This window comes from Mastacembelus armatus, chromosome 21 (genome assembly GCF_900324485.2).
Source record: "Mastacembelus armatus chromosome 21, fMasArm1.2, whole genome shotgun sequence".
In the NCBI taxonomy this organism is placed as follows: Eukaryota; Metazoa; Chordata; class Actinopteri; order Synbranchiformes; family Mastacembelidae; genus Mastacembelus; species Mastacembelus armatus.
In genome coordinates, this window is record NC_046653.1 from 1,085,379 (window position 1) to 1,109,174 (window position 23,796).

At 41.4% G+C, this 23,796-nt stretch overlaps 1 protein-coding gene across 1 annotated transcript; it reads left to right on the forward strand.

Annotated features, from left to right (window-relative positions):
* The first annotated feature begins 12,345 nt into the window (after positions 1-12,345).
* Positions 12,346-22,559, forward strand: arglu1a (arginine and glutamate rich 1a). Its single transcript, XM_026295231.1, has 4 exons — positions 12,346-12,914; positions 15,606-15,831; positions 20,446-20,529; positions 21,260-22,559. The coding sequence occupies exons 1-4, from the start codon at positions 12,583-12,585 to the stop codon at positions 21,422-21,424; spliced, it is 807 nt and encodes a 268-aa protein (XP_026151016.1). The 5' UTR covers positions 12,346-12,582; the 3' UTR covers positions 21,425-22,559.
* The last annotated feature ends 1,237 nt before the right edge of the window (positions 22,560-23,796 follow it).

Here is a 23,796-nt window from a genome sequence, read left to right on the forward strand (position 1 = left end):
AGGTAATTCACAAAAACTATCTGGTTAAGTTTAGGCACAAAATCTATGTTGTTATGTTGGGTTTAGTAACTCCATTTTACGTACAAAAAGACCTGGTTGAATTTAGGATAAAAACTCCATGGATAGGAATAGAAACAAAAGCTACTTGGTTAAGTTTAGGAACAAAGAAGGTACTTCACATCGCATCAGTGTTTGAGGCTTTGGTAATGAGAACAGGCTGAGAATTGCTTTCTGATGTACTATTCATAATGTATAGGCAAGATCATGTCATTGCGTTGTGACTGATCCCCATTGTGTCAACTAAACAGAAGGTTTTTGAATAAAATGAATAAATTCAAGGTTGAACATTTTTGTAATCATGCAATATATTTTACAATAGTTTCTGATGGTCATAATTGCAGACAGAAATGCAAAAAAATTGAAACATTATAATTACCAAATTTGATGCTTATTGTCATTTTTGTGATTAAGCCGACCTGATGTCCACTACAAGGGACATGTTATTATAAAAGAATAAAAAACTCTTTGGAAAACATGTCTTCCTCATGTTTCTTACCTCCTTAATACTTAAGTTATAATTAAAAAAAATCAAAATATTAAAACATTTTTTTCTAGTGTGTATACTGTGATATCTAAAATAACACAAAGTGAGAGGGTTATTTCATATTTCCTAGTTACTTAAACAGCACTAATTTGTATTAGTATCATTTAAAGCTCTGAAAAATGGGTGACCAATAGGTGCTAAAATATCTAGTACATAGCAGCTCAGTGCTTGTCCATATATTGTGGAATTCAACCCAGTGACAGTGGGGTGTCCTCCATAAGTTAGCCCATCTGTGAAGAGGCTTTCTCCTGTGAACAAGGCTTCCATACATAGCAGGCATGGCCACCTACTGTTAGCGGAGGACCCTGCAGGAGCGCTGAGGGAAGCTACTGTTTTTGCCACTGTCAGGGAGATGAATGAAGGAGGAAATGCAAAAGGAGGGAGAGTCTATTTAGGCCTAGTGACATCAGTGTTTGATATGTGAACACAAAATTTCACATCCCTCAATTTCACTTCTTCTGATACAATGAATATATGGTGTTCCCAAACACTTAAACACATATCACATACAAACACATACAAATTAGATTACCACTGATGGTGATGACCAAAATTAGGTTTGTCACACTCTCACATGGGGATAGAGAGTGCTTTGCACACGTATATGGCAGGAAATTAACATGAATGCACACACACACACACACACACACACACACACACACACACACACACACACACACACGTGGAGTACAAAGGTTAGAATTCTGCACAAAGAAGTAAAGTGATGATACCATACTGTGCCACTGACAGGCAGCATGATGGATATGATGGATCAATCACCCTCTCTTTTTAAGCAGGGAATCAGTCATGGGGATGGGGTGGTGGGTAATGTGGCAGTTGGGGTAAGAGTGAAAAAGAGAAAGAGGGGTAAAGCTAGAGGCTCTTTAGAGCCACGTTTAACTCCTGATGGAAATTTTTATGGGTTAATGGAATGAGGATGCCATATATTTAAAGTGGCAACAAGCAAACAGTGGTCTTGCAGAGTGCTCTTACTTAACACAGAGTGAACTCTCTGGGTCACAGAGAAGGACAACTTGTTGTAGATGCTAAGGACAAAAATAACATAATTCATAACTGTATTAGCATGCTTACATTTAGTATACTAGCACTAAATGCATAGTCGAAGCTGAGGAAAATATTATAACACTGAAGAATGTATTTGAGTAGTAGCTGAGGTATTGCAATGTCATAAATTATTTAAATTAGTTGCCTAACTAGTTAACTCTGTTGATTCTTTTGAATGTATTACAAGTCTTTTAAATGAATATTGATATCTGTACCACACATTATGCCAATCTGTCTAGTATATGTTGCAATTTTTTACTGGGTAAGTGAAAATCTGTATTCAGTCAATATGTTACTAATGATATGAGAATATGATTTTTTTGCAGAGCCAAAGGGTCCACTGGAAAACTTTTTTACATTAAATCCGTGGAATTGCAGTTAACTTCAATAACTGAGTGCATAAGATGGTCTTAGAAGTTTTTCCTGCTAAGTCTGTTTCTATGTTCATTTACGGGTTATATGCTAAGAAAAAAAAGACAAACAAATAAGATGTGGATAAGACAGAATTGATTTCTGCTCTTGGTATGTGAGGTGAACTGGCAAGAGTTACATTCCATCCCTTATCACCATCTCAACTGCCTCTCCAACTAACCAAATTAGCCCATCTCTGACCTCCATGCATTCCAACAGACGGGTGTAAATAAAAATTAACAACTGGCCAAACAATGGTAAAAAAAATTTAATTTATTTGTATAGCACCAAATCACAATAAAAAATATCTCAGGCCATTTTACATAGAAACCCAAGAAATCCCTTATGAGCTGCACTTGGTGACAGTGGAGAGGAAAAACTCCCTTTAACAGAAGAAAAAACCTCCAGCAGAACCAGGCTCAGTTTGGGCGGCCATCTGCCTCGACCGGTTGGGGTGAGTGGATAGAAGAGAGAGAAAAGAACAGCAACAATAAACAACAACTTGTTTTCATAGACCTGGTTTGCTTGTAAACCCCTCTTTATTCATACTAACCATCGCAGCTGTCAGTGCTTTGTAAGACTGACAGAAGAGCTTAGTTAATGCAGATGAGAGCCTGAAGGGCAATCTCATGTATTTTGTTGTTGCTCTAAAGGTATCAAACTAGTCTGAAGATGTCAGTGTTCGGTGCTTTCATATCTCTATGATTAATTATCCTTCTTCTAACCTGAGACTACTAATACCAGTCAGAATGAGGTGATTCCTGAACAGCAGCCAGAAAGTGCACATTTGAGGGTGAAGTTGTGAACAGATAAAAATCTACTGTTTCTATTGTGCTGATTAAACTGAGTCATGGAGCCACACCTACCATTGAGAAACGTTTGTCTAGTGTTGGAGTGTTGAGTGAGGAAATAGTGTACGAATATGAAAGCAATTCACTTGTGCGGACTGAAGACAAGTCTTGTGAGTGATGTGTGGATGTTGAATAAGACCTTGGCTCCTTCCTATTCGCCGGTTCTTAAGTTTTCACACACCAGCGTCACTGTGACCCAGTCTTCAGGAAACAGCCATTGTTAAAGTGCGAGCCAGTGGCAAGCAAGGAGAGTGTATTCTGCACTATGTGTGTTTGTTGTTGGGGGTAGGGCATGTCCTTGTGATGGATGTGTGTCTCATCCTGTTTGTTCGTTCTCAGGAGTGCTCTGAAGTGCATGGTGTGAATCGCACACACTCACTCACACACATGCTGTCTCTGTTTCTCTGTGCATACTGTGGAAGAAAATCAGGAATGAGAAGAAAGCAAGGAGAGAGATGAAAGAGTCACAACAGTAAATAACATTCTCTTCTGACCAAAGGATAGATCAAAGAAACACTGAGGAGAACTGGAGTGTCTTCTAAAATCAATTCTTAATCCCTCTGTCCAAGTTTTGACATGAATCAACAGCGTTCATACTAAACATGGTGCTCCAGCACACAGTGCTTCTCGTGCTCCTGTCAATCTTTTGCCCCTTTCATCATTTTTTTTTTAGTTGGGTACCCTTCTGCATTCAGCCACAGTTTTTAATATCAGCTGATAATTGCTTCAATACCAAACTGTGGCTCATTTCACCTCTGAATGGCAGGCAAGGGAATGAGCTTCAGGATGCTGTGCAAGATAAGAAGAAAGGCTGACTGCTTATCTAACATGAAGATAGAGACAAGAGCTTAAAGAGATCAGCTTCCCCGCTAGCCAATACTTCAAACCCAACCCTGACCTCCCTGTTTGGCCTGTCAATGTCCTCCTCTCTCTCTTCTGGTCTCTTCATCATCAAGAAAGATGATTCTTGACAGTCACCATTGTTTCTCACATATGGAGGTGATGGCAGCCAAATTCCCTCTGAATCTTTGTTGCAGAGGCCATCTCTGATGTCCTCTATTACTTTATCATGTACATCTCTTAAGAGGATGTGCACATAGTGTTCACGCAAGATGGGTTTAAGCTCTTCAATTGCCCAGACACAAACTAATTGTAAAAAAGGAATACGTTAGGCATATGGTGCTCATACTGAATGGGGAGTGTTACGCCCCAGCCTAGGTGTTGCCGGAGCGTAACACAATTGTTGAGTTTTCCTCCTAACCTCTTCCACTTTCAACAACCACGAACGATACGAACTACAATTAACAAGAAATTTTATTCTGTTGAAACACAGAATACAATACAGAATATTTATTCTGTCGAAACACAGAATACAATACAGAAGGTTCAAACAAACAAAACGCTCCGTGAGCCCTACGATATTACGAATAATGGAAAACAAACACAAACGCTAAAGATAGCCCTACTCAAACAAAAACGCTAGATTTAGCCCTACGGTATCAAACAAACGAAAATCAATAACAGAAAAGTTATAATAGCCCTACGATATCTAATCTAAGAGAAACAACACAAAATCACAGGTCGCTAGCCTGGAAACTCCTAAAACAAACAGGAGAAAACAAAACACAAATGTAGCCTAAATGTCTAAGTATTTCTAATCTAAATAATGAAAATCCTATCAATACTAAACCTACAAAATCGAAACAAAAATCTAATCTCTAACTAACTAATTGCGAAAACGAAGTCTTTATCAAAATCTTTGGAAGTGGCAAAGGTGGGAGAATAGCTCTCCTGAACAGTAGTCCGTGGGCTTCTTATAGTCCTTCCGGGAAGTGTTGGACCAATCCCGGAACACCAATCCAATTTGACTGGACCAATCCACGGGCTTCTAAAGTTCACGCCTACTCATTTCTCCATCTCACACACACACACATACACACACACGAAATGGGGAGGGGAGATCCAACAACACTAACCACACACATAATGACCTAGGGTCATAACAGGAGCTCTTTTAAGGATTAGTGATTCTGAATGGAGTGCATAGTCATGATTTTTGAGTAATGGTCATTCAAAGTGTGTCTCAACTGCTCTGTGATTCAGTGGAGGTGTTCAAGGTCACATGAACAGAAAGGGTGTGACAGTAAGTGGCAGAACAATTCAGTAGGTAGTGGCTCTAGAATGCTGACACTCGGCTTCACTGAAGCCGAGAAGTTCTTAATGCACAACAGAAATCTTGAGAAAATGAATCATGCCAGTGTATTTACCTACATTTGTGACTGATCATGGATGTAATGTATTTGTCACTTCTTATCAGATTTTAACCTAGCAGAAATATGTTTTGTTTAAGTGACATAATTTGTATTAAATGTATGAATAATAAAAGTATGGATCAGACTCCCAGGACCTGTACTGTTCATTCTGAGTAAAGGAACACAATAAAAAGCTTTAATGAGGAGGTAATGAGAGTAATGTTGCCACTGGTTAGTGCTCTATCAGACTCCCTGCAACTCCCCACTCCATTCACCACCTGAAGTACCTTCTCTTCTACACATTCTCACTTTCCTGGGTTTCCTAAAATCTCCACCTCCACCATCTTGCCACATTATCTCCCCATATCCAGCCTGAGATGAAAGAACTATTCCCATTCAGTGGTGGGGTGGTGACCTGTAGGGGGGGGGCACTTGAGGTCTCCTCAGTGGCTCTTTATACCAGGACTCCTGGGCTATCAACATGACAATGTGACAATGCGGGCAGGGCTTTTTAAAACATATCCTATTTTTTAAGCATTTTCTCCTTGAAGAAGAACCTCAGCACAGGGTCAAACCTGAAAAGTGTCTATGAAAGAAGGGGGCCAACTCTTATCACGCAGTGTGAAAGCAATTAACTTTTTGATTAACTTGAGCTGGGAGAGCTGGGTATTTGTTTGTTAGATTGGAGTGCATCCATCCATCCATCTTCTTCTGCTTATCCGGGACCGGGTCGCGGGGGCAGTACCCAAATCAGGGATACCCAGACTTCCTTCTCCCTGGACACTTCCTCCAGCTCTTCCTCCCCCTTCTTAAAAAGAGGAACCACCACCCCAGTCTGCCAATCCAGGGGTACTGTCCCTGAACGCCACGCGACGTTGCACAGGCATGTCAACCATGACAGCCCAACAACATCCAGAGACTTGAGGTACTCGGGGCGGATCTCATCCACCCCCGGTGCTTTGCCACCGAGGAGCTGCCGAACTACCTCAGTGACCTCCGCTTGGGTGATGGATGGATCAGCCTCCGAATCCCCAGCCCCTGCTTCCCTTATGGAACACGTGTTGACGGGATTGTGGAGATCCTCGAAGTATTCTGTCTGACAATATCCCCAGTTGAGGTCAGCAGCTCCCCACTTCCACTGTAAACAATGTTGGTAGGGCACTGTTTCCCCCTCCTGAGGCGCCGGACGGTTTGCCAGAATCTCTTCGGGGCCGACAGGTAGTCCTTCTCCATGGCCTCACTGAACTCCTCCTGTCACCACCTGGGCTGCAGCATGCTTGGCCCGACGGTACCTGTCAGCTGGTTCGGGAGTCCCACAAGCCACCCAAGTTCAGTAGGACTCCTTCTTCAGCTTGACTGCATCCCTTACCTCCGGTGTCCACCACCGGGTCCGGGGATTGCCGCCACAACAGGCACCCGAAACCTTACGGCCACAGCTCCTAGCCGCCGCATCGACAATGGAGGTGGAAAACATGATCCATTCGGACTCAATGTCCCCAGCCTCCCCCGGGATCTGTTAGAAGCTCTCTCCGAGGTATGAGTTAAAGACCCCTCTGACAGCGGGTTCGGCCAAACATTCCCAACAGACCCGCTCGACCTCCCTCACAAGCTCAGACTCCTTCCCTCCCAGTGAGGTGATATTCCATGTCCCTAGAGCCAGTTTCAGCATCCAGGGATCGGGTCGCCGAGGTCCCTGTCCTTGACCACTGACCGATCCACTAAGCACCGGCCCCTTATGGATCCTCCTGCGGGTGGTGGGTCCACAGAAGGGCGGCCCCACGCCGCTCTTTCGGGCTTTGCCCGGCTGGGCCCCATGGGGGAGACCCAGCCACCAGGCGATCGCCAATGTGCCCGAACCCCAGGCCTGGTTCCAGGGTGGGGCCCCAGCTTCGCCACACCGGGCGACGTCACAGTCCTCGGTTTTCGCTTCATAAGAGGTCATTGATTGGAGTGCAATTAGAATTAATCTGATTGTAAGGATAATAATTAATTCACTGGAATGTTTCAGGCTTAAACTTGAAATTATTAGAAGAGTTTACACTTAAAATATAAATGTTCCTAGAGGATCTTATAAAGAATGACTTAAAGTACACTGAAAACACTTTCAGGTTATTTGGTTTTAATATTCTCTAGACTCGTGACTGATGTGTGCAGTTTGAAATTATGTTGACTTGGGAGATTGATGAGTTTTATCTTAATTCATGGATGTCAAGGGGATCAGTAGAAGCTTCCCTTAGAAGCAGCAGCAGATACCATCTGTAGAACTACTGTTTCCACTGTTCATGCAGTAAGTACATGCAACCAGGAAGTGGTGTAATCCCATTTGATAGATTGTTATAAAATCTGTGAGTATAAAAAATACCTAAATTCCAACCTGTAGTTACAACCCGCTGTATAGTACCCAGGAGACAGTTACAATATGAAGAACATACATATAGTGTTAATGCAGTAGTTTACCTTTTTCACAGAGCCCCATTCTTGGCTAAGAACTTTTAAAAACACATCAATCAGCTACAGTGGGTGTATTTCTTCATTATCATGAACACACAAAATAGTTTATTTTGCCTTGATTCCAAAAACACTACTATGATGGTGGGAATACTCATTAGTGCACCAAATGTGGATAAATCTTACAGCTGAAAGTTCTCAACAAATGGCCTATTTTCTCTGTTTGAGTAAAGCCAGACAGGAAAGAATAGTCTTTATGCTGAAGAGAAAGATTTGAATACAGATTCTTTTAAATTCAAATTAAAAAATCATACATAGTACAAATACCTCCCCGGTAAATACTACACCTGAAATTACCTACCGAATTAACTTGCTATTTACATATAATTAACTTTCTATTTACATATTTGTACCTTAAAGAAGGCATCACGAAGGCTGGAAAGGAAGTAGCGTTCCATAAATTTAGGGGAAATTTTTCTAGCCTGGAAAAACAGTCTATTAATATATAAAAAAGCTCTCCGTGAAGCCAGAACTGCATACTATTCATCACTAATAGAGGAAAATAAGAACAATCCCAGGTTTCTTTTCAGCACTGTAGCCAGGCTGACAAAAAGTCAAAGCTCCGTTGAGCCCAGTGTTCCCTTAGCTCTCAGCAGTGATGAATTTATGAGCTTCTTTACAAATAAAGTCACAACTATTAGAGATCAAATTCAGCAGATGCTTCCTATACCTACAATAAATGAATCTGCTACTACAGTAGCTCTTGAATCATCTGTAAGACCTCAGTTATGTTTAGACTGCTTCTCTCCCATAGAGCTCTCTGAATTTACATCAGTAGTTGCTTCATCGAAATCATCAACGTGTCTCTTAGACCCCATCCCAACTAGACTGCTTAAAGACACTCTGCCATTAATTAACTCATCTTTATTAGACTTAGTAAATTTATCTGTAGTATCAGGCTATGTACCACAGGCCTTTAAGACTGCAATGATACAGCCCTTATTCAAAAAGCCTAGTCTTGATCCAGGAGTCTTGGCTAATTATAGACCAATATCCAACGTACCATTTATTTCTAAAATCCTAGAAAAAGCTGTTGTTAAGCAGCTATCAGACCACTTACACGGGAATGAACTATTTGAAGATTTTCAATCAGGATTTAGAGCACATCATAGTACAGAAAGAGCACTGTTAAAAGTTATCAGCGATCTTCTCTTAGCCTCAGATAATGGACTTGTTTCTATACTTGTCCTCCTAGACCTTAGTGCTGCATTCGACACCACTGACCACAACATCTTATTACAGAGACTGGAGCATGTGACTGGTATCAGAGGAACAGCGTTAAAATGGTTCCAATCCTATTTATCGGACAGATTCCAGTTTGTTCATGTCCATGATGAACCTTACACATGCACAAAAGTTAGTTATGGAGTTCCACAAGGCTCTGTGCCAGGACCGATTCTGTTTACCCTGTACATGCTTCCTTTAGGATATGTCATTAGGAAGCACTCTATTAATTACCACTGCTATGCAGATGACACTCAGTTGTATCTATCTATTAAACCTGTTAACACAAACCAGTTAACCAGACTTCAAGCATGTCTAACTGACATAAAGGCCTGGATGACCAGGAACTTTCTACTTTTAAATTCAGAGAAAACAGAAGTTATTGTATTTGGGTCTAAAAACCTCAGAAATAACTTTTCTCAAATTATAGCTACTTTAGATGGCATAGCCTTGGCCTCCAGCACTACTGTAAAAAACCTTGGAGTTATTTTTGACAAGGACATGTCCTTTAACTCACACACAAAACAAATCTCTAGAACTGCATTCTTTCACCTGCGCAACATTTCCAAAATTAGGAACATCCTGTCTCAAAATGATGCAGAAAAACTAGTCCATGCATTTGTTACCTCAAGGCTAGATTACTGTAACTCATTACTATCTGGATGTCCCAGTACCTCCATAAAAAGCCCCCAGTTAATCCAAAATGCTGCAGCCAGAGTCCTGACAGGAACTAGCAAGAGAGATCATATTTCTCCTATTAGCTTCTCTTCATTGGCTCCCTATAAAATACAGAATAGAATTTAAAATCCTTCTTCTCACATACAAATCCCTTCATGATCAAGCTCCTTCATACCTTAAAGACCTCATAGTACCATATTATCCCAATAGAGCACTTCGCTCTCAGAGTGCAGGTCTACCTGTGGTTCCCAGAGTTTCCAAAAGCAGAATGGGAGGCAGAGCCTTTAGTTATCAAGCTCCTCTCCTATGGAACCAGCTCCCAGCCTGGGTTCAGGAGGCAGACACTCTCTGTACTTTTAAGGCTAGACTTAAAACCTTCCTCTTTGACAAAGCGTATAGTTAGGGCTGGCTTCAGGCAACCCTGAACCATCCCTTAGTTATGCTGCTATAGGCCTTGACTGCCCGAGGACCATCGGTGCACTGAGCTCACCTACCCTAACCCCTCCCTTCCCCTCCCCTCTCTTCTCTCCTCCCACCTCATGTATATTCCACCATTGAATGTTACTAACCTTGTGCTCTCTCTCTCCCCTAGTTTGTGCTCTCTCCCTCTCTCTCTGTTCTCTCTGTACCTTCTGCAGGTGTCCCTGGTCCTGGAGCTGTATATCGCTGATGTGCAGTTACTGGTCCCACCAACCTGCAGTGTCTATTTGTTGTTTATTGTTGCTGTTCTTTTCTCTCTGCTCTATCCACTCACCCCAACCGGTCGAGGCAGATGGCCGCCCAAACTGAGCCCGGTTCTGCTGGAGGTTTTTTCTTCCGTTAAAGGGAGTTTTTCCTCTCCACTGTCGCCAAGTGCTTGCTCATAAGGGAATTGTTGGGTTTTTAGTTTTAGTTTTTGTAAAGTGCCTTGAGATGATTTGTATTGTGATTTGGCGCTATACGAATAAAATTGAATTGAATTGAATAGATGCTAAAAGCTGCAGAAGACACCAATTGACAAAAATTTAAGAGGTGTGACCTTACTAAAGCTGATCCACTATGAGTTTGAGTTATGCGTTTTTAAATATAGCAATGCTGGTTTATTTCAAGTGCAGTACTCTTGGGAGGATTATCACAATGGCTTCATTTTGCCAGAGTGGGATAAGTCTTTTCATGCTAGATTGTGTTATTGTCAAGTTGTGATTTTTTTTCTCCCTTGTTTTGTCTATTGGATGTTATCTGATGTTCTTGTTACATGTATTTATAAGCCCAGATAGGGTCTCATTTTAACCTCTGGCAGTGCATGAAAACATTTAACATGGACAGAGGCAAAGTTAAATACTGGTCTAATAGGTAGAAAAATTTTAATCAGTGTGAACTTCTGCTCTCCTTGCTGTCAAAGGCAGCTAAGCATTACATGAAATTAATCATTAGCCTACGGTTAACATTTTCCACCCAGATTTGTGATATTGACGCATGTAACATAATTAAGTAAGTAAGAAAACATGTACAGGAAAAAATAATTCTTCTGTACAATATTCAAATTAAATTTAAACGGTAGATATAAATTATGGTGTGCCCATTATCCCATATGGATTTGCCCAAATAAAAAAAATAAACTGCATTAAATTGGTTCATTTAGATTAGCCTGTGTACTGTGGTTGATATGGACTCTACGGCAGCCAAAGCTGGCCAGTGGGTTAAGAAACAATCTCCATTTTGGCATCACAAGTGAATATGATCAAGTGTAAAAAAATTGTTAAGGGGACATGTAGTATCCACATGTAACATTGTGATATCCTACATTATTACAAGTCACGAATATTGTATTTGTAGTCTTATCTAGAGATCGACCAATATGGGTTTTTCTATGATTTTTAAAATCCAGTTCAGCTGATGGCTGATAAAAAAAAAAGACGATTATTTGGAGCCGATATGCATGGCTGATTTTCTTAATTTTAGGAAAGAAAAACTATTTAATATAGACATTTGTTTAATGGATTAACTGTTAAAACACACATAGCTCTAAATGACAACATTTTAACCAGTGAATCTATTGAAGATATGGCACATTTCTACTTGAGCGTCAGCAATTGAAGCTGATATGCCTACTGTAGGCTTGGTACAAAGACTTTTGAGAATAGCCCAACGTAGCAGATTTACATTTCCTCTCAAAGAGTCATTCAATAGTGACACAATAGGAAGGAAGTGAAGTGTTATTATTTTCCTTTGAAAACTGAGCAGTCCTTGACTGACTGGCTTGCAGCTCTGTGCTGCTGGGGTCCGTCAGTCATGTAGTCTGTAGAAACTGGCTGCCCACACAAGTGCCTGAACAAAAATCAGCCTAAACGCTCCAGCTCCAGCCGGTTGTCTAAAAAAATGCAAATATCGGCCCGATATATCGGTCGACCTCTAGTCCTCTCAATACCAAAACATCTACCTGCTAGCATTGTGAGGTTCTTCTCTCTAACCTCACATTCCGCTGTAGTTTGTGTTTTCTTTGACGTGACATCTGATAAAATATTATTTTATCTATGTCATCTATGTCGCTGTGCCCACAGATTTACTGATTTGAAAGCAAAGATTGTGTACTGAACAATTTATTCATTTCGCTTTATTAATCAGGCTTTTAACTACTGCCTGGCTCAACTGGATTATTCACAGCTAACACCTGTAACCTTTAGGATGTTGTATTCTATCCCTTATGTTCAACAGTCCTATGATACACCACCGTCCACTGTGCTGCTTACTCGAAGACTGCCGGAAAATACCGAAAGCTGAGATGGATGCTGGGAAATGGTAAACTCGATAGGCCGCCATCTTTACAGGGAGTAAGGAAGGCAAAATAACAAGCAGTTTGGGATGACTAGTTTTGTAAAACGCAATCAAGCAATTGCACTTGGTCAGTTATTGTAAATAATACAAGTAGCAGCTGAAGCGAAATACCAGGTATTATACGCATAGTTAGTATTAGAATTTAGTGAGCGCTCGAACAGTAAAGGTGGTCAATATGGGCCGCTCTCGGAGTCGCAGCTCTTCCCGGTCCAAACACTCCAAAAGTAGCAAGCATAGTAAGAAACGGAGTCGGTCTCGGTCGCGGTCCAGAGACAGGGAGAGGTCAAAAAAACGATCCAAGTCCAGAGAATCGAAAAGGAATCGGCGCAGAGATTCACGTTCTCGTTCCAGGTCCACCACAGCCTCGTCCCGGAGAGACAGAGCAGCCTCACCGCCAGAGCGCATCGACATCTTCGGCAGGACCCTGAGCAAGAGAAATGCCCTGGACGAGAAGCAGAGGAAGGAGGAGGAAGAAAGGAAGGCAGAAATGGAAAGGCAAAGGAAGATGTGAGTATATTTTATTGAAAGACGTCCCTAAAACGTCACACGACAGCAGTATATGCTAAGCTAAATGCTAGGCTACCTACATACATTTGTATAGATCACGTTAACATTAGCTAACATGCTAATGTCAGTACGAGATCCCGCAGACAGCTGTACCGCACAGACCTGCTCACCTTTTCAACGAAACTGCGATCTGGGCTTTAATAAAAGCCGCTTCGAACAGACCACAAACGTTATGTTGGAGGTATTGTTCAGTTACTGTTTTAATACTCTCAAGCTTAACAGCACATTAACTGTAAACCTGGAGTTTTCCTACACAGTTCCTTTCATGCATTGCTTTAAAATTAGTGTGGTCTTGATTATGTTGAGGTGAAACACCGATACAGAGGTTAGAAAATGCAAGTTAGAGTTGTGATTTAGGAGGTTTAGGTTGGATCTGCTGCAGTGGTGTAGTTGTTGCTTCAAGAGGTGCTGATAGACCTGCAACACTGTCACCAAGATGTTCTTACTGCTCTGCATCTTAAAATACTTAATAGCTACCACACATTATAAATGACCCCTGCCCGTTTATTTGCTGCTGGCAGGTTCTGTCTGCCGCTATGGCAAACATGTGTATGGTTTCCAGAGGCATACAGGCACCTGAGATCTGGCCACTGTCCCACACCTGGTCTTCTGCCTAGTAGCCACAGGTTCAATTAACCAGACTTAGAAATGCAAATATCAGTAAATGAACAAGGATAGGGAAAAGATAGGACAGGACCTGGGTCTGGGCTGGGTAGGTTCTCTAGTTACCAGTAGCTGTAACAAGATGAAATTAAATCAAGGAAGGGTAGGTGGTGTGTTCACAGTTCTGTCAAAAGTGGTTTGACAACACATTTCCATAACTCTTAAAAGTTCCTGTTCGAAGTACAATTTGAGGGGAAAAAATAACAATTTAAAGTTATTTTTTGATAGGTAAATAGTTTTGTTTACTGGGAGTAGAAAAGGAGGCAGACGACCTTCATCTGTATTAACCCTTCAGTTCGCTGTTGAATTGGACGTACATATTCTCTCCTATAGTCTACGAGGCTCACAGTAGGGATTTCCACACATTTGGATCTTATTTTATCAGATCTTCATTTTCCACATGTGACACTGATGCTGTTAAATACATTTACTATATGTGAATTGTCAGTAGTATTTTCCTCCAGTAGTGATATAATACATGTGCATCAAATTTCAACATGGCTTAATATTTAATACTTTTTGTTTTTCTGGAGCTGACAGCCACTCTGTTATTTTAATGAATTTGTGGACATTGCTGTATGGCACTGAGAGACAGCAAAATCAGATGAACTATGCACTTTTCTACTGTGAACATTGGAATCACTACATATTTTATACACTAAACACTCACAACCAACCTAGACTTGGTAACAAGTAATGGCTGACACAGTCAGTCTAGATGCATATAATTTCTTAATGGACAGGAGTTAGCTAACCTTGATGTCAAATGCTATTTGCTGAAAAGCCAATTTTCATGTAGGACACACATCCAGTTTCTTTTACAAAACGCATTCAAAGCAATGCATATGTACAATGTCAGTAATGACACTAAAGTCACATAAGATATAAGCAGATAGCACAGAAAAGGAGAAAATAAATATGTAGACTTTTACATTTTGATTAAAGATAGAACAAAAATGGAGGAGTGAAACCATCTTAATTGAAGACCATTACAAGAGAGCAATAAACTCCTGCCAGCTTAACATAATGAAAGTTTGAGAAACAGCAATCACTGTTCAGTTTCCTTCTCAACCACACATTAAGCCAGTTTGTTTTGTAGACATGTAGCCTGGCCCTATCCCGAGGAAGGGTGTACTGATGAGGTCTTTAACTCACTGGGGTGTGACCGCAGTGACCAGCAATATTATGGCCCTGTGGTCATCCTTGCTGTGATGGTTTAGTAGAAATGCATATAAACTCTTTGAATGTGCTTTTACCAAGCCAGTGGAATAACAACCGGTTGGAATGTGGAAGAAAATCAAACATGTTTGTGCTAAGATAACATTTGATCAAAATACTGTGACAGAAATCATTGATTGGAGTGACATACCGTATTTTCGGGACTATAAGTCATGCTTTTTTTTTTTTTTTTTGCTCCTCTGGCTTTTCTTGTAACTCATATAGCGAAGCAACTTTTATGTGTATATTTACAGTCATTTTGTCAACTAGTCAGTGGTGTTAGATGGTACTCTTGACTCAATTGAATATAATAATCTACTGCCGAAAATCCCACCCAAAACAAAGAGCTATACTACAGACTTCTAAATACAGGTAATAAAGTGTGCAGCTGAAAGAAAGTTTGGAGTGAGTGTCAGTATTCAGGCAAGCTGAGAGAGGAAGAGGAGACGCTTTATCTCCCCCTACCCTGATGTTGGTGCAGTTGTTTAACGTTACCTGACACAGATGAATGAAATCTGTAATACACTTCTGATTGTTGTTATGCCTAGCCTACATTCTTCATAGGAAAATACGATAACTATTTTGCAGATAGATTTTGGGAGAGATATTTTTAGATTCCTCTTTTGGTGTTATTCTACTGTTGTGTTTGTGTGAGTGCAGATCAGGTTTGTATAAATCCATCCCCGATTTTCTAGACACTATCCTAGCTCTACTTCCTCCTTTTATCTTTTGTCCTGCTCTGTGCTCCAGCCGGCAGCAGGAGATTGAGGAGAAGCTAATTGAGGAGGAGACAGCACGGCGAGTGGAGGAGCTGGTAGCCAAGCGGGTGGAGGAGGAGCTGGAGAAGAGGAAGGACGAGATAGAGAGGGAGGTGCTGCGGCGTGTTGAGGAGGCAAAACGGATCATGGAACGGCAACTGCTAGAGGAGCTGGAGAGGCAGCGGCAGGCTGAGCTGGCAGCACAGAAGGCCAGAGAGGTAACGCTCGGTCGTTTGGAACGCAGCTCCTTTTCTCTCCATATATTTTCCAAACCCCTTACCTCCCTGTCCTCACCTGCTCTGACTGGGCCCTTTCTACAGGGCAAGTGAGGACGATGGAGGTGACGGGACCCCCAACCCCTACTATTCAGAACTTAACCCAGCCATGGTACAAGTTTCATTGCGGGGAGGGTAGATACAGTTCCTCCAGGTGGCCAGCCTACAGGGAAAATATGTATTTATGAGTAAAATTATTAACATTAATTTGTATGCATATGCCGTAAAGAACATAAAAGTTAGAGCAAGTAGAGACATGATATTTTAAAAGTCTCAGGTACTGCCCATAGTAGTGCTTATCAGCTAAGTTATAGTTGTAAAATTTCTCCTCACTAATCTTTGCATCAGTCCTGATGAACTATCAGTGTGACTGTTGATGTGCAACTGCTCCTTTCTTAAAATTTCCAATATAAGATTAGAAACAGGAATTGATGTGCTCCTGTTACTTCCTGGGGGAGCAATTTGGTACACATCTGTATGCGCTAATGTCTCCTGCTCTCTAAACTGTGGCTATATATATATATATATATATAGCTTGATACATACAGTGGGTACGGAAAGTATTCAGACCCCTTTAAATTTTTCACTCTTTGTGTCATTGCAGCCATTTGCCAAAATCAAAAAAGTTCATTTTATTTCTCATTAATGTACACTCAGCACCCCATCTTGACAGAAAAAAACAGAAATGTAGAAATTTTTGCAAATTTATTAAAAAAGAAAAACTGAAATATCACATGGGTCATAAGTATTCAGACTCTGTGCTCAGTATTGAGTAGAAGCACCCTTTTGAGCTAGTACAGCCATGAGTCTTCTTGGGAATGATGCAACAAGTTTTTCACACCTGGATTTGGGGATCCTCTGCCATTCTTCCTTGCAGATCCTCTCCAGTTCTGTCATGTTGGATGGTGAAGGTTGGTGGACAGCCATTTTCAGGTTTCTCCAGAGATGCTCAATTGGGTTTAGGTCAGGGCTCTGGCTGGGTCAGTCAAGAACGGTCACAGAGTTGTTCCGAAGCTACTCCTTTGTTATTTTAGCTGTGTGCTTATGGTCATTGTCCTGTTGAAAGGTGAACCTTCGGCCCAGTCTGAGGTCCTGAGCACTCTGGAAGAGGTTTTCTTCCAGGATATCTCTGTACTTGGCCGCATTCATCTTTCCTTCAATTGCAACCAGTCGTCCTGTCCCTGCAGCTGAAAAACACCCCCACAACATGATGCTCCCACCACCATGTTTCACTGTAGGGATTGTATTGGGCAGGTGATGAGCAGTGCCTGGTTTTCTCCACACATACCGCTTAGAATTAACGCCAAAAAGTTCAATCTTGGTCTCATCAGACCAGAGAATCTTATTTCTCATAGTCTGGGAGTCCTTCATGTGTTTTTTGGCAAACTCTATGCGGGCTTTCATGTGTCTTGCACTGAGGAGAGGCTTCCGTCGGGCCACTCTGCCATAAAGCCCCGACTGGTGGAGGGCTGCAGTGATAGTTGGCTTTGTGGAACTTTCTCCCATCTCCCTACTGCATCTCTGGAGCTCAGCCACAGTGATCTTTGGGTTCTTCTTTATCTCTCTCTCACCAAGGCTCTTCTCCCACAATTGCTCAGTTTGGCTGGACGGCCAGGTCTAGGAAGAGTTCTGGTCGTCCCAAACTTTTTCCATTTGAGGATTATGGAGGTCACTGTGCTCTTAGGATTCTTGAGTGCTGCAGAAATTCTTTTGTAACCTTGGCCAGTTCTGTGCCTTGCCACAATTCTGTCTCTGAGCTCCTTGGGAAGTTCCTTCGAGCTCATGATTCTCATTTGCTCTGACATGCACTGTGAGCTGTAAGGTCTTATATCGACAGGTGTGTGCCTTTCCTAATCAAGTCCAATCAGTTTAATTAAACACAGCTGGACTCCAATGAAGGAGCAGAACCATCTCAAGGAGGATCAGAAGAAATGGACAGCATGTGAGTTAAATATGAGTGTGATATTTCAGTTTTTCTTTTTTAATAAATTTGCAAAAATTTCTACATTTCTGTTTCTTTTCTGTCAAGATGGGGTGCTGAGTGTACATTAATGAGAAATAAAATGAACTTTTTTGATTTTGGCAAATGGCTGCAATGACACAGATTGAAAAATTTAAAGGGGTCTGAATACTTTCCATACCCACTGTATATGCCTTGTTTCCCTCAAAACACTTAAGGGTTTTTTACACAGAGAAGCTAGAAGTAGGGCAGTTTCTTATGGCAATGGCTTTGCTGGAACTGAGGTAGCAGTTTAGATGATAAAGGATGCTGATTTCCTGTTTAATACATGCGGTAGGTATGCAAATATTGCCACTGTTCATGTTCAAGGAGAGTACCTAACTTGCCAATGAGAGTTTTGCCATGGTATGGTTACAACAATGGACTGACTTTGATTCTTTTTCATTTTTGTCTTTTACTATTTTCATATTTGTAAGTATCTCTGTTAATGCTTGTAATGTTTGATCTCTTCTTTTAAAGATCTCACTGTCAGCTTTACAGTCTATAACATTTTTAAACTTTTTGGATTTCTAAAAACTTTCAACTAGCATACATCCAGTTGAAAAACCCTTAACCATATTTTTTCTGTATGGAGTTAGCCAGCTTTTAGTTGCGTAAGTAGAGTTGTACTAAAAAGAACAATCCTGTATTGACCTGTATAATACAGTTTTTAAGGAAACTTATCAGGGTTCCTTGAAATCTAAAGTCCCTTTGCATATTTATTTCCCCTTTTTTAGAGAATAAAGGTAGACAGATATTTGACAAATCCTGGGGCCACCCCTCACCAGTGTCATTGAGGAAGGGGTTTGATTACACTGCAATAATAGTGTCTTATGAATGGGAAGGGACAACTAAAGCATAGTGATCCTGACTTACACAGGGAGCATCCAGTGGCTCAGTACTAATAAAATGAGTTGTCTTAGCATGCCTCCTTTACTTAGCTCGACGTATTTAGCCATCTTTCTCCTGCCTTGTGCTCTGTCGCTCTGCTCTGTCTAAATCTCCCACTCTCAGTCCTAGATGGTGTTTACTGATGGGCTCGGTAGCTTTAACAAAGCTCTTCTGTATCCAAAAGGTCAAGGTCAGCCTTCAAGTATTTAGTTGGCTAAGAGTCAATAAGATGCCTACAGTGTGATCAACAAGTGACCAGATTTTAGATTAATGGGGGTTTTTGAAATGTGGAGATTTTCTGTCTCTCTTACTATCTCAATTAAGGAAATTGTACTGTGTAGAAATGTTAATCAGTTTGTCATGTACAGGTTTTTTACCACCCCATATCTTCTCTTTAACAGTCCATGTTCTGAAAATCTGTTAGACATCTTCTGCTTTAGGCTACATAATGATGGACCACCCTATTTCTTGTTTGAAAAGGTTAACTATCTCTGGTGTAACCTTTATCTATGTATATATATTTTTTCATAATATTAATTATTTTACACAATTTAAGAGGTTTTTCTCCCATGAAAAAAAAAAAAAATATTGTACTGTGTGTTGTACTCATGCATTGCTTCTCCCATAGGGCTGCTGCTAAGTTTGAAATTGTTATTTGTAAATACATTTGTGTTGTTTTTATTTTGGAAACACAACTCACCACTTTCCTAACTAGCACTTGACCTGAGCTGGCCTGCAGCCTTTCAGCTCACCTGTGACTTGTCCTGTACTGTAAGTGTACCGTGGTCCGGGCATCCTCGAACACACACAGACACCACTTTGTACTCTCCTTCACTCTGCTATCGTCTCAGTGGGAGCTGAGCCACTGTAAAGCTGTGGAAAAACAAAAAAAAATAATAATGTGAGCTTTGGCTGCAGGCACAAGTTAAGCAGTGCAGAGATCAGTTAAAAAGAGGAATGCCATGGGCGCAGTATGGCAGAAACCCCCATACCTACCTACCCATCCACCCACCCACCCACCCCAGGAGCGCTTCTCTGTCTCTGCAGGGGCCACACAGTCCGGACGAGACAGTAAATATTCAACCGTTTAATGCCGAATGCTTTCACCAGTTGTGTAGGTACACAGGCAAGGAAAATGCGTAGGTATGCGTGCATTGGTGAGCCAAAACTATTCCCTCCTTTATTTGTATCCTTTTTTCTCTAGCATATAATGATGCTAAAAAAGAGCAATTTGTTTTTCTTCTCGATTGTATTGTCATTTTTATCTGTTCTATTTATGAGTGTGATGAATGATTCTCCCCTTTTTTGAATTCTTGTTTAAATTTTAATGTCTTTCACAATAAGGCAATGAGTGCCCTAGGTGTGTCTTAGCTCTTAATTTTTCTAGGAGGGTAATAACTAGTGGGTTCATCCCCCCAGTTTCTTTCTGGTTTTAGCCCCCTCTATATATTTTTAAAACAATTCAAGCTGACTGCAAAAAATTCCACAGTGTGGTCATGTACGAGAGGCTAAACAACCTGTGGTGTCATACATTGTGTGTGTGTGCACGTGTTCGTGTGCCAGTGGTATGTGTGACAATTATTGCAAGTGTGTGTATGTGTGTACATGAAGTGCTTTGTGGCTGTTGCCTGTTCGTGCGCTAACATGGCCCCGTGTCGCCCATCTAGGAGGAAGAAAAATCTAAACGGGAGGAGCTGGAAAAAATCCTGGAGGAGAATAACCGCAAGATCGCTGAGGCTCAGGCCAAACTGGTATGCCCTGCTCTGTAAACAGCAAAGTGGCTGCTGTCCGGCCTCTTTCTGGATACATTTGTCAAATTCATAACCCTGAGTTTAATTTTTTTTTGCATGCTGTCTTGATCATATGCTTAATGACTAGTGCTGTTCTTCCTCTTCACCACTCAGTGCAACACATCAGAAACCCTGAACACCAATTATGCAATTGTAACAATGTAGCAGAAGGACAGACCTACTTTCTTCACCGTTTTTATGTCATGTTCATACATAACACATATTTGGGGAAATGATTAGTGATACATAAGTAAGTGTGGTAACTGTATGTGCTTTTAATGACACATGTTTAATCACAAAGCTCTCTCCACTGAAACCTCAAGGCTGTCACACCACAACCTGCCCAAATAACAGTCAAATATCAGTGCTGTGCAAAGGACCACTTCTATTAAGTAGCTTTGAATTGATGGTTATCAGCCATGGTTAGTAGTTCCTGTTTCCTGTAAGCTGAGGAAGGTCTTGACTAATTTGTAAAGCATTGTTTATTTGACTCAGACTTGAATTGGACAAGCTGTGGTTGTAGCAAAGTGCTGTGTATGAACAATGAAAAGCAGAGACTGAATTGCTGGATCTTAAGGGGGATAAAAAAAAAAACAATGCCAGAAGCTTGTGGGCACTTTGATGGCTTTGGTTTTCTGTCCTTGTCTGACCTTATTGTTTCTGTTGTGTCTTTCCTTTTCCTTTCTTCCAGGCTGAAGAGCAGTTGCGTATTGTGGAGGAGCAGAGAAAGATTCATGAGGAGCGCATGAAACTGGAGCAGGACCGTCAGAGGCAGCAGAAGGAGGAGCAGAAAATCATCCTTGGCAAGGGCAAGTCTAGGCCCAAGCTCTCCTTCTCCCTCAAGGCTGCTGAATGAGACTGCTCCCCATCTATCCTGTGTCAATCCCTGCCTTCATCCCCATCCAGCTGCCGGCCCCCTCATCAATCCCACTCCTCCTCTGTGGAACACGGAACACTCACTTCATTTTGGAAGTAATAAAGATAGGCCGGGGAAGGTGGCGCAATCCAGTGCGTTGACTTGCTTGTCCCTGTGAACGCCTTTGTCCCTTCCCGGCCTTGAAGAGGAGGCAGCTCTTCACCCTCAAAGGACCTGACTGCTCCCTTCATCCTTCTTGACCTTAACACACACGACTCTTGTTTGCTTTTTTGTTTTATTTTCATTTTTAGGGAACTTGGAACTTTTGATGTAGAATGCTGTAACATGTCCCTTGCCCTGTACGTCTTAACTCTGGTGTAACAGTGAGTACCAGTGCACCTGTGCTCTTCTTATATATGTCTTTACAGTGAGCATTCTCCAATGGCACGCCAGTCCCTGACACAGAAGATTACATATGACTTGTAGTTCAGCTTGCTGTAACAGCTCATGTGTAGCTTGGGAGTTGGTGTGTAGTATTCGTTTCCATTTCTTTGAAAAAAGATTCCTTTTGTGGCTGACATGATGGTAACAAGTCACAGCACAGCCTTTACAAAGCACAATCCACTTCCCGTCCAGCTAGTCCAGTCTTCCACTTTCCTTATTTCCATGGCCCATACGTGCTGCTCACCATATAGATCTAGAGCTTCTTTTCTTTAGGTCACCACCCTCTGCTACGTATAGACGTCTATCAGCAGCATGCTTTTCAGACAGGAAGCCTAAAACTTGTTTAAATTTGAAGTTGCTGCAGCATAGGTGAACAGAACCTCCGCTCCCAAGCTGCTCATGACTGAATGACAAACCTTAAACAGGATACATGTCTCACTTATAATCAGGGGGCCTTTAGGCAGTGGAGGACAGAGAACATTTCCTGTATGATGTAATGTTATTAGCTTGCTGTGATGTGCTGATTCCCAACCTCGTCTTACCCCAGTTAATTTTGTTATGAAAAGGTTCATGATTACAAAACCGAAAGTTACAGTAATGCTAAATGCTTGAGCTGTGATATATCACACTCTTTGATAAATGATTTGTACAACATCCAAAAATACAGCCAGTATACTTTTGTTGTAGTGAATTGGCAAGCTGCTTCACTTGGTAAGTCTTGATTCCTATGGATGGACAAGTTCAGGTAAGATAAGGCTTGAGGTGTGTGTGTGTGTGTGTGTGTGTGTGTGTGTGTGTGTGTGTGTGTGTGTGTGTGTGTGTGCGACCTCAGGTGGGGTATGCCTTTTCATTATGTTGCGGGATTTTGACGTTATCATGTAATCTCCCTTCCCGTCCCCCAATTTGTGAAGGGACTGAACATTTCAATAAATCCATTGAATGCTTACACTGCCTTGAGTGATGCCTTGGCTTTCATTAGATCTAGTTATTTATTAACAAAGAAGCGAGGGCATGTTGAAGCTAGCCTGCACTATACTTGGTATGTCGATATTAAACTGAAGATTCTTCACTGTCATTTTTGGGAACTGATTGTTTGACCTAGTCAATGCCGAATTTGAATGGCACCTCTCTACAATACATTATCTACCCCTGAGCCGTGCAGAACCAATACATCAACGTCAAGTTAACTAAATCCCTTTAATAACCGCGCATAATAAGTTGTCAGCTCCAGATTAAAGACTTTTTCAGCCGCTGCTTTGTGTCCAGCATGTGAAGGCTGGTGAAGGCTGGTGAAGGCTGATGAAGGCTGCAGATCGCAAACCGCTGGTGAGGACGCGGAGATGCACCCAGACTAGAGCAGCAAAACTTGACTGTTTCTCTTATTAAACATGATTCCTTTATCACCGTCTGTGGCCCTCATTCAGAATAAAACAGCACGGACCACCACCAGACACCACCATCCATAAAAATATTCGTTTAACGGCAGTTGAGCTCCCGCTCCCAGGGAGCCACACGGAGACTGGCCGCTCCGGCTATTCACGGCCTGTGAGCTGAGCTCCGCTGCTGCCAGCCTCGTTCCGCAGCTCAGCCGCACGTCGTTTAAACGGTGACGAGTTTTAATGCGTAAAACTTTGGTCAATTTTAAAGAAAAATAAATCTGACTGCCATTTGAGAATTTAATGAAGTTCGTCTTGGCTTTTTTTACTCTGAGTTGAACAAATAAAGTGGTGGTAAATTAATTTGATCCATTATAACTATACAGGCATATTATTATTATTATTATTATTATGTTGTTGTTGTTGTTAACCTACATTTATTTTTTTATGCAAACTGATTTTGTTAAATTGATTTGACTGCAATTCTGAAATCTCAATCTAATCGTCATCTTTTAACATTGTAGGAGCAACAATGGTTAAATCCTGTCCAAA

Bases quoted from the DNA above. Each gene is read 5' to 3' on its own strand.
- arglu1a (XM_026295231.1), top strand. From the start codon at position 12,583: ATGGGCCGCTCTCGGAGTCGCAGCTCTTCCCGGTCCAAACACTCCAAA. The intron at 12,915-15,605 runs GTGAGTATATTT...TCTGTGCTCCAG, and splicing joins ATGGAAAGGCAAAGGAAGAT to CCGGCAGCAGGAGATTGAGG. The intron at 15,832-20,445 runs GTAACGCTCGGT...TCGCCCATCTAG, and splicing joins CAGCACAGAAGGCCAGAGAG to GAGGAAGAAAAATCTAAACG.